A 10,708-nucleotide genomic window follows, 5' to 3' on the forward strand; every position below is an offset into this window, starting at 1 on the left:
CTGTGCCGATATGGTGGTTGTGAAGATGTATGGTTAAATTGCAAGCTGGAGAACATGTGGGGATAGAGTTGGTAAACAAGGTTGCTTCTGAAGGTAAGAGCCAGAGGCTGAGACTTTTGAGCCACTGCATGTGTTACTGGTTGGGTAGCTTAGGCTGCTGGACGGGCACTTCCCGTAGGACTGGTATCCCATTAAGAAATAAATCAAGGAAGGAAATCAGTGAGAGGTAGCAAGCATTTCTTTTTATGAAAATTGCCCTTGAGTGTTGACTTAGTCCTTTCTCCTGGGTCTTCAATGCTACAACAACTAGCAGTTGTTTGTTTCTCGGCACCCAGCTGCTTGAGTACTAGTCTTGGGGCGTGCCTCTGTGAGGGACGAGGTAGCCGTAGCCACGCACTTGTATTTCTTCCTTCATCAGATTTTCAGCAGTTCCACTGTGAGGAAAGATTTCATGGAGGACTTACCTTTGAACTTTGAGCGTTTCATACATGGATGTGTCAGTCCCTTTCAGATTATCTTAGACATATATTTCTATTCCTAGGCTGATTCACCTAAATAAGATCGATCCCCATGCTCCAAATGAAATGCTGTATGGACGAATGGGCTACATCTATGCTCTTCTTTTTGTCAATAAGAACTTTGGAACAGAAAAAATTCCTCAAAGCCATATTCAGCAGGTACCATGTTTTTGTGCATTTAGGCTTTTTAGAATCCCACTGCTTTATTCTCTGCCTAAACCATTGTCTTTGTTTTTCCAGTTAGCACATCCCAGGCAGAAAGGCCATGTATTTTGACCTTTAGAGGTCAGGCACAACCTGAGCACCAGCAGCTTCCAGTGCTCCTGGAATCACTGGAGGGAGGGACTTGGAGTTGGAACTTGCTCCACTTGAGAGTTTAGAGACCCTTTCAGGGAACACTAGGCTAGATTTCACTTCCCAGGTGCAGGTATCTCCTCCTGTGCCCAGTTTGTACTTTCCTTTATTTTGATTTTTTGAGACTGGGTTTCACTGTGCAGTGCAGGCTGACCTCAAACTCACTGTGTAACCCAGGCTGGCCTCGAAATCTTGGAGATTGTCCTGCCTCAGCCTCCAGTTTGCTGGGATTGCAAGCCTGCACACCACACCCAGCTGTGCTTTAATAGGTAAACTCTTGTAGGCAGGATATAGTCACAGTCACTTGTGTGAAACAGAGGTACACTGTGCTCTTGCGGCTGGAAGATGGTATTTAATTTGCTATCAGTTCTTTGGTGCCCCTTATGGAAAAACTCCTTTGCCTCCTATTATTTTGGTTGGCTTCCTCCCTACAGATTTGTGAAACAGTTTTAACCTCTGGAGAAAATCTAGCTAGAAAGAGAAACTTCACGGCAAAGTCTCCACTGATGTATGAATGGTACCAGGAATATTACGTCGGGGCTGCTCACGGCCTGGCAGGAATATACTACTACCTGATGCAGGTAAGGGGTGCAGATGGTGAGACTTTAAAGTGTGCTTCCTGGTGACCATCCTGGCTTAGGGGAGAAGACAAATCCTGCAGCAGTGTTTTATCCTGTCAGCTGCCATATCATACTTCTTTTAACCACTTGACCTAGACAAAGAAACATTGACCCACATGCATTTTGAAGTGTATTAACACGAAAGGCACTGCTTCATGACGTTTGATTTGACTGTTACCACACTTGCCAACTCAGTGCTGCTTGTACAAGCTATTTTGACCATAATCCTATATGGAGTACCCTTTTGTTCTTGTCTTTCAGCAAGTTCTTGAGTTAAGAATATTATTCTGCACTATATGGTACAACTCATTGAAACAAAATCAATAGAAAACAAATGAGCACATGTTGCCTGAGGCTCACATAGCAAAGCTGAGGAGACCTTTTAGTGAATGTTTTGTAACATACCTGAAAAATAGCTCAGTGTACTGTTCCCAGCACTTCTTAGGTTTTGATAACACTTAGAGACATCAGTCAAAGTCAGATGACGAAGGACAAGTAGAACTCACTGCAATTAAAAAAAACTGATTTATTAATGGCAGCAGAACTACCACCCTCACCTTCCCAAAGCACATAAAGCTTTGCATTAATATATTCAGCATGACTGCTTGGATGTCCATGCTACCAGCTGGCTGTGTAATACAAAATCATACTCAGGCCTTTCCTCTGCCTGTAACTAGATAATGAGAGCAGAGTGAAAAAACTCAAAGTTATTAGTGCTTTGGAATACAAAGTCACACTTGGATTGTTACTGGCAATCCCAAAACAGTTCTATTTATTCTGAATTTCTCAACTAGTTTTATAATCAGAGTTTTTGACAATTTAAGCTTAAATTCCCTTATTTTCCTGGCACATTCCCTTGGGAGCTCTCTCTTTCCCAAAGCACATGTAGATCCTTAAAAGTTACCAGAAAAGGAGTTCTGTCTTCTGAAGTTCAAGGTGAGTTAGAAGGACGCACATCAGTGACTAGATGGCCATGTTGACCTTTCTTTAACAGGTCCTGGAGGGGACATCCTCCATTCTGCCTGTTTTTGTTAGCTCTCTGAAAGCTCAAGTATTGATTTTTCCATTTGTAGGGTATTATACATTTGGAATGATTTAATTTTTTTTCTTGAAAGTCCACTGTAGTGTATGCCTTTGTACCAACATAAAATAAACCAATATTACTTTTAGGCCGTGTTGGATCACACTTGAAAGTTTTCCCATTCAACTCTAACACTGTAAATTGAGCTTCAGCACTGTTCTTTATCTGAAGTGCAACCTCTGTGTCCTCTGAAGAACTCAGTACATATTCAGGATCTTCTCAAAACTGCAGTGTCTCTCCATTCCCAGCACCTCCTCCTGCCTGTGCTTCACTCCGTCCACCCCGCCCAAGGCCTACCCCCACCCCCTCTGCTGACAGCACAGCTTTGGATTTGTTGTTTAAAGAGTGAGCAATACATTGAATTAAGAACAGAAGCAAAGAGAGAAATTAAGAAATTATATCAAAGATGGGAGCTCATGTGCCCTAAGTCAGTGTGTCCTGTAAGTCTGAACATCATTCACACTGATCCTACGTATAGATTGGTTTTAAATCCTTTGCAGAAAGATTTGATCTAAAATCATGCTGCAGTTTGACGTTAGATGCTAGGAGTCCTTTTCTATTGAAAATATCCCGAATCACTTCTCTAAATGTAGTGTTAAAGATTTGCTTTGTTATCTACTGCATCTCTTTATGCCCTTAAAGCATGCTTTAGGCGTTGAAATTTTAGGAGACATCTCCACTGACATTCTGAAGCACTGAATTAGGAAACTTATTTGTATGTATATAAGTAACAAATATTGAAATTTAATGCACACAGAAGGCCCTGAGTTAACTAATGGCCCAATTTAATTTGTTCTATTACTTAAAAATTGTAAAGTAAAATAAGGTTAACCAATATGTTGGGATAGGTGGAAAAAAAATTGGATAAAATCCAAGGCTTTTTAATGACTTTCTAGTTCAAGTTTTGTTTTGTTTTGTTTTCTGGTTTAAAATGCATGCTGGGTCCTGGGAAGATCTGTTCACTACAGCAGAACTAGTAATAATTCTTTCTCATTTTTAGCCCAGCCTGCAAGTGAGCCAAGCAAAGTTACATAGTTTGGTCAAGCCCAGTGTAGACTTTGTCTGCCAGCTGAAATTCCCTTCTGGCAATTATCCTCCATGTCTGGAAGATAATCGAGATCTGCTTGTCCATTGGTGCCACGGCGCTCCTGGGGTAATCTACATGCTCACCCAGGCCTATAAGGTATTGTATGTTTTCTCATTTAAAAGAAAAAAGCTGGGGCCAGGGACATAGCTCAGCGGCACAACGCCTGCCTGGCAAGCGCAAAGTCATGAACTCGATTCCTGGTACCAAAAAAAAAAAAAGTTAAAAGAATAAAACTAGAAAACAAAAAAATTTATAATTTAAAATTGGTTTTATAATGCTTACAGGATTATAAAATTCACTTGTTGGACCTTAGATCACTTTGCTAAATGATGTTATAATTCACTCTCACAGTATCCATTGTACTTTAGCAGACATTATTTCACAGAGCAGGAGATTGCTTTATGATAGGTGGAGTAACCAAGACAAGGGCATCTGGCACAGCTGAGTGACTCAGAACATTAGTGAAAAATGGAAACCTCGTTGCTGGTAGAAGCATGAAATGGTGTCGCTACCATGGCAAACAGTTGTGGTTGCTCAAAAAATTAAACCTTCAAGTAATATATAATTTACATTAACAGTTCCACACATAGACGTACATGCACTAAAACTAAAACCAAGAATTCAAACAGGTAGGTGTGTGCCAGTACTCATAATAGATTCTTGCTAAGCCGGTTGATAGAAATCACCCAAGTATCCATCAACAGATGAACAGAAAAAGAAAACGTTATGTACACATGCAGTGGGATTTATTTAGTCTTAAGAATGAAATTCAAATACATACCACAACTTATGAACTTTAAAAACATGCTGAGAAATTAGCCAGGCACAAAAGGATAAACTTTGTGACTCCACTTTCACAAAGGGGTGGCTAATACAAAGTGGGAAGAGTAAGCAAATTCATAGTGACAGAAAATAGAGGTTCCCAGGACCTGGAGCCAGGGGAAGGATATTGATGTATTGCTTAATGGATGCAGGTTCTGTTGGGAATTAGAAAAAGTCTTGCACATCCATAGTAATGGTGGTTATCTAACATTGTGAATCTAATTAATGCCAGTGAATTTTATGTTTAAAAATTGTTCAAATGGTAACTTTTATACTATGTACATTTTCTACAATTTAAAAAAATATAGGGGCTGGGGATTTAGCTCAGTGGCAAAGCGCCTGCCTGGCAAGCGCAAGGTCGTGAGTTCGGTTCCCGGTACCGGAGAAAAACAAAAACAAAAACAAAAAAAAATATAAATACCACTCCTAAAAAGCTTGCTGTAGCAGAACTATAACCAAGAACGAAAAGATCCTTAATTGAAAAAAAGAGAAGCCCAGTTACTGGTGACTATTGGTGCCAAATTAACAAATTATAAATCTCTAGACTGTAGATAGACACTGACATCTCATAAGTTAGCTTTACTATATCAAATTCATTTCAGAAAGTTAAGTGTAAAGGGAAAAACTTTCAGCTGCCTTGTACTACTTTTAAGGATACTTTGAATAATCTACTCAGAATACTTTTACTTTAAATTTTGGATCAAGATGCCTTTTGATAAAAGGCATCAAAGGATGATTAAGGTTTCTTTTTCTAACAAAGGTTAGTGCTTTACAGTCAACTTGCATATTAACAGCTGAGAGTTTCTTCTCTGGTCTGTGAATAAACTTCCTAAGGGCGAAGCGTAGCAGAGAGAAGTGAGCATGTGCTCTTTGGAAAAAGGCTAATGATGATAGCAAGCTCAGGTTAAATAATGCTGCTTCATCAGTGACACGATGCAAGATTCTAGAGACAAGGTCATTCCCAGTTAGTTAAAAACAGCAAAGCTGATCAGCTTTAATAATTTGGCACTGTTGATATAACACATCTCTCTCTCGCTAAAATCCCTACCTTTTCTTGCAAAGCCACCTCCTTCTCTTCCCTTCCCCATCTCCTCTCCTTTCCTAGCAGGAAGGGATGTCAGTAGGACTTGCTTTTACATCCTTATAATGAAACTCATGTCCCTCAACCCTTCAGGTATTCAGAGAGGAGCAGTACCTCTGCGATGCCTACCAGTGTACCGATGTGATCTGGCAGTATGGCTTGCTGAAGAAGGGCTACGGGCTGTGCCACGGCGCTGCAGGGAATGCCTATGCCTTCCTGACGCTCTACAACCTCACACAGGACAGGAAGTACCTGTACAGGGCCTGTAAGGTAGGAGTGAGACTGCCAGCAGCAAAGCAGCCCCTCAGGAGGTTCAGGAGAAGACTGTAACTCATCTGATTCAGTGAATTTAGTTTTTGCCAGGCGTTGCAGCGGGAGGCTGAAACAGGAGGATCGTTGTGAGTTCGAGACCAGCCTGGGCTACAAAGTGAACTCAAGGCCAGCCTAAACTGCATAGTGAGACCCTGTCTCGAAAAGACAAAAACAAAAAGAATTTAGTTTTTTAAGACACGCGTTTACAAGTAACAGGCATATTCTTTTAGAAAAACTTTCAAAATCTAATGGGCCGTAATTCTACTCAATAGTATTTATGGAAGAAAAAATAAAGCTGTAGGGTGATTTGTGTTCCCTTCTTCTTGGTAACCTTGGCAATCCCTGGATCACACAATTCATTAAATTCCTCCCACTACATACTCTTCTTGTAGAGTGGACCGTCCAGTTTTCTGGGCATTAGTCCCTCCTCCCTGACTTGATACTATCTTACTTTTCAGAGTAGTCCTTAAAGACCATCTCTGTCAACTGTTAGAGTCTCAGGAAGAAATCACTCCAGTAATTTAACCTGGTTTTATTTTCAGTTTGCTGAATGGTGCTTAGACTATGGAGAACATGGGTGCAGGACCCCAGACACGCCTTTCTCCCTCTTCGAAGGTATTTTTCACACATTATTTATTTTCCTTATTAGCAGCTTCTTTCCTGCTTGCTAATTAACACATTTGAATTCAGTTGTAGCAACAAATTAATTTATAGTCATTACTTACACTGCTTCTTTATTTCCTAATATGACAGGTCAGTATTAAAAATGAGCACGTCTCACCACAGACTGAATACTAGTAGTCACAGTGGTAACTGCCATTTATGGAGCTGGGCACATGCTGAACATTTTACAGATGTCATTGTAAATCATTTCAGCAAAGTCATCAAGCATTACTGTCCTCGCCTCACAGATAAACAGACTGCGCCATGGCCAAGGTGCTCACTGTGGCAGAGGACAGGCAGTGACTTGGACTTACCTGGCTTCCTTCTCTCTACTGTCTTACCCTGAATAAAAAGGCTGAGCACTCACTAGGGAGTTCATCTGGCCTCAGTCTGCAAAGTGCATAAATACAGATTTTGGTTCCTTTCAGCCACTGTCATTACTATTGTAATGTTGGTGATTTAAAAAGTGGAGCGGCTCTATGGAATGCAATCATTTGGTATAGTAACTTGCACCTCTCTCTTTCAGGGATGGCGGGAACCATATACTTCCTGGCGGATCTGCTCGTCCCCAGCAAAGCCAAGTTCCCTGCATTTGAACTGTGAGAGGACAGCACGGCCCCTGCAACTCAGAGCAGACCCTTTCTGTGTGTCCCACCTGGCCCCATGCTTTGGCTGCTTTGGACAGAAACATAGACTCCAATCGTATGCTTGAGTTAGCTGGTTCCTTTTTTTTTTTTCCCAGAATTGGTCTTAGTTTCATTTTTTACTGTTTACTTTCACTGTATTGGAAAGTATGCAAGGAAGAATTAACTTTTGAGTTTCTTCTGACAGGAAAGACAGGTGATAAGTATAATATTTTAAGGTCATCTATGTATTTCAAAACTTGGAGGAAATCTTACCTTATTTAAAATGATAAATATAAGCATCTGTTTCTGTTCTAAAAATATTTAAAAGAAACTAAGTATAATAAGCAAACTTAAATATGTGAGTGTTGTTGAATGCGCCTTCCAGCCCCTACTATATAGCATTCTTCCTCTAACAGTAAAGCAGTTGTATGGCTTGCTTTTCTCTATGGGGTTGATCATGAAAGGGGACAAAAATAAAAGTGTGCTTCCGGGAGAAAAATTTCAAGAATTGTAAATGGGACTCAGGACCTTAGTGTCATCTTTCAGTTCCCTTGCTTGCCACTTTGTCAGAGAAGCATCCAGCTTCCTGGATGCCAGCGTTTTAATGAAAAACTAAAACATGATGGTTGTCATGAACATTCCGACTTAAAAGTTAGTTCAAGATAAGCTAATATTAACATTTTATTGTTTTCTCTAAAATAATCGAGTGTAGTTTTGAAGTATTTACTCGGATTTATTTATGTTTCTTCTTCGGTATTCCCGTGAGTCGGGACGCAGGTGTTCCGTGTGCGCATACTGTGACCACGGACTCGAGTCTGCCCTGCTCCGCTGAACCCTAAACTTGGGCTTGTGTTTCCCTTCGCAGTGACCATCCTTCAGTGCTGGCTGTTTAGTAAGATCCCTAAAATTTATTCCTGTCAGTTTGCCTAACGTTGGTCTTTTCACTAAGTAATAACTGTGTTCTACCTCTGGGTAAAAGGAGCAGGAAGGAAACGCTGTAGAGCCAGTAATTTGAAAAAGAATATTAAGGTCTTAACCGAAAATGTTTATTAGGAGATATTTACCCAGAGTCCACGCTGGTAACAAATGAGTCTTTGCATGTCCCAGGCTGAACAGTTCATCAGTCCAAGGCCAGAGAACTGGCTTTTCTATGGTGAATGAAGACTTCCTGGTGCTTCAAATTATGTACAATGTTTCGACTTATTAGCTCTCCCCTCCTCCTTTTCTGCCTTTCCCAGGCAAGGGAGACACTTTTTGACTGATTTTAGAACATTATGTGACTTTAAAACAACATGGTCGGAGAACTCTAAATGTGCCTATTTCATAGCTCTCTTGGTCACAAAAATGTGCCATTTTTATTGGAACTTTAAACCAAATCCCCACAGTGTATGCTGGTTCCTATGGATAGCAATCCTGTTATTTTTCTCTGTTTGGCACCAAAATAGCTAATATTGGAAATTCTCTGGCCCTTTAAGGGCTACTGACAGTAGGGTCCACAAAGCAGCCCACTTGTTCAGTGCCTCGGTGTAAAGTACTCCCTCTGTGGCTCGTGGGAGTCAGGACCCCGTGCCTCTTAGACGGTTGAAATGCTCCTGCTCAGCTGTGTGCAGGTGTTCTTTCCTTGTTCAAGTTTCAGATCGGCAGTGTTGGCATTGCAGGAATATGTAAAAGGAATGCACAGCAGAGCTCATTTGCCTTTGGCTGGGTGTCCAACTTAATAAAGATCATTTGGCTTAGTTAAAAGTCTTACTACAGGGCTGGGGATTTAGCTGAGTGGCACAGTGCCTGCCTGGCAAGCGCAAGGTCGTGAGTTCGATTCCCAGTACCGGAGAAAAATCAAAAAAAAAAAAAAGTCTTACTACATTGTGCTTGTGCTTTTAGCTACTCATCAAGTTACTAAGTGAGGGAAAATGAGCAACACACTTTGCCTGAGCCCAGGGAGACCTGATCATAGTTGCTTCCCCAAGCCTCTTCCTTAATTTAACCCCGGGAAGCAGACCTCAAAGCAGGGAGAGGAACATTGTGTATATGATTCTTGGTAATATTTGGATTATAGTATAGTTGCTATCATCCTCTATTTAAAAATTCACCAACATAAACACAACTCAAGTTTTTTAAGACTGTTACTAAACTGACCAGATATTTGTGCCATTGTTTGTTTTATTTACACTTAAAAACTAAGAAAATTGTGATAGAATTTTAAACTCAGGCAGAGGGAACAAAGCCAAGACCAGTACCTTAACACCATGGTAGTGACTAAGAGAAACTTTTCCACTGACTTTCTTAACTTCAAAAGGAAGCAGCATCGTTTTTGTAGCTGTATGTGTACTATGCTTGTCCCTCGGATACTTTCCTTCTCAGTAAAAAAAAAAAAAACTTCACAGAAGTTGTTTCCATAGCATCCCTTACCTCCCTGCAAAGACTAGGTAGTGAGACCTTCAACGCTTGTCAAGCAGTGTTCATTTATCCTGTGATCTCTGTTTGTGTGGTGGTGAGAAACTGCAGTGGTTAACTCTCACCATGTGAAAGTGTGAACATAGTCATGCACATTGCCATAGCCCCCATCTGGTGTGACTTGCATCTGAATTTATTCCTTAGCGTCAGCTGGCTCTTTTTCATCTTTTGTGTCGGTTTCAATTATTTATCATCAAAAATCTCCATGGTAGGTAGAGTTCTAGGTAAGGAGGGGACCTAAGGCTATTCCCTCCCTGCTAAGATTGCCCTAAATAACTGAATTGCAAGATACACTCTATTCTATATTCTCAGGTTCATTTGTGTCCAGTCTCTTGATACCCTGCTTTTTACCAGTTGATTCTGAAATAAAAATCGTGAACAGTGAACATTTATTTATACACTGTTGGCTACCAGGATTCATTTGTAGACACCTGATTACTCAAACTGAATCTTGATTCCATTTCTGCTTTCCCAGAACAGAGAAGAGCACATTTCTGAGGGTTCTGTACTGTTGGGTGTTAGAACTAGTTCTCACCTATAAATATAAAGCCATGTTTGGGGTGTTCAGGAGACCCACTGCAGTGTTGTGTTGTCACGGGAAGGACTGGCATTGTATGTATTTATATGTTGTGTAAAGGATTTGACTTACTGGTCTTCATTAAAAAATTTATTAGAACTATATATCGCCACATGCTTTTTGTTTGCTTCAGCTTCAACTTGAATGTTTTTCCTCTCTGGTACATGCATTCTCTAGAGCTTGTTTCTACTTTTTTCTTCATTGCTGGTTCAAAGAAGACTTCCATTACTTCTAAAAACTAGATTTGATGAGAGGAAAACACTTCTAAATCTGATCGTCGTAGAATTAGGAGGGATCTATAAGGCATCAGCAGAGCGGTGCATTGTCCGTCTCACTCATCTGTGAACCCCCGCGTATAGTCAGTGCCTAAAGCCCTAATTCCAGAAATGCATTTCCCTAATCGCCAGTTCTGAAAGGACTTTGACTAGAAGAGGGGGTTGGGTGGGGCATAACTGTAGCGTATACAGTATTTGCAGAGGCTGAAGTTGGGTTCAGTCACCTGCGAAAACTTTC

The 10,708-nt window shown here is 40.7% G+C and overlaps 1 protein-coding gene across 1 annotated transcript in view; it reads left to right on the plus strand.

Annotated features, from left to right (window-relative positions):
* The window catches only part of Lancl1 (LanC lantibiotic synthetase component C-like 1 (bacterial)), a gene marked incomplete at its 5' end in the record, with an annotated part of 31,797 nt that extends 21,498 nt beyond the window's left edge, over positions 1-10,299 (plus strand). The window contains 6 exon segments of the mRNA XM_013520773.1: positions 542-677; positions 1,307-1,453; positions 3,574-3,756; positions 5,657-5,833; positions 6,418-6,490; positions 7,065-10,299. Of these exon segments, the coding sequence (XP_013376227.1) occupies positions 542-677; positions 1,307-1,453; positions 3,574-3,756; positions 5,657-5,833; positions 6,418-6,490; positions 7,065-7,141 (793 nt within the window). The 3' untranslated portion in view covers positions 7,142-10,299.
* Between the last annotated feature and the right edge of the window lie 409 nt (positions 10,300-10,708).

Source organism: Chinchilla lanigera, unplaced genomic scaffold (genome assembly GCF_000276665.1).
Source record: "Chinchilla lanigera isolate Chin_1 unplaced genomic scaffold, ChiLan1.0 scaffold00056, whole genome shotgun sequence".
Classification (NCBI taxonomy): domain Eukaryota; kingdom Metazoa; phylum Chordata; class Mammalia; order Rodentia; family Chinchillidae; genus Chinchilla; species Chinchilla lanigera.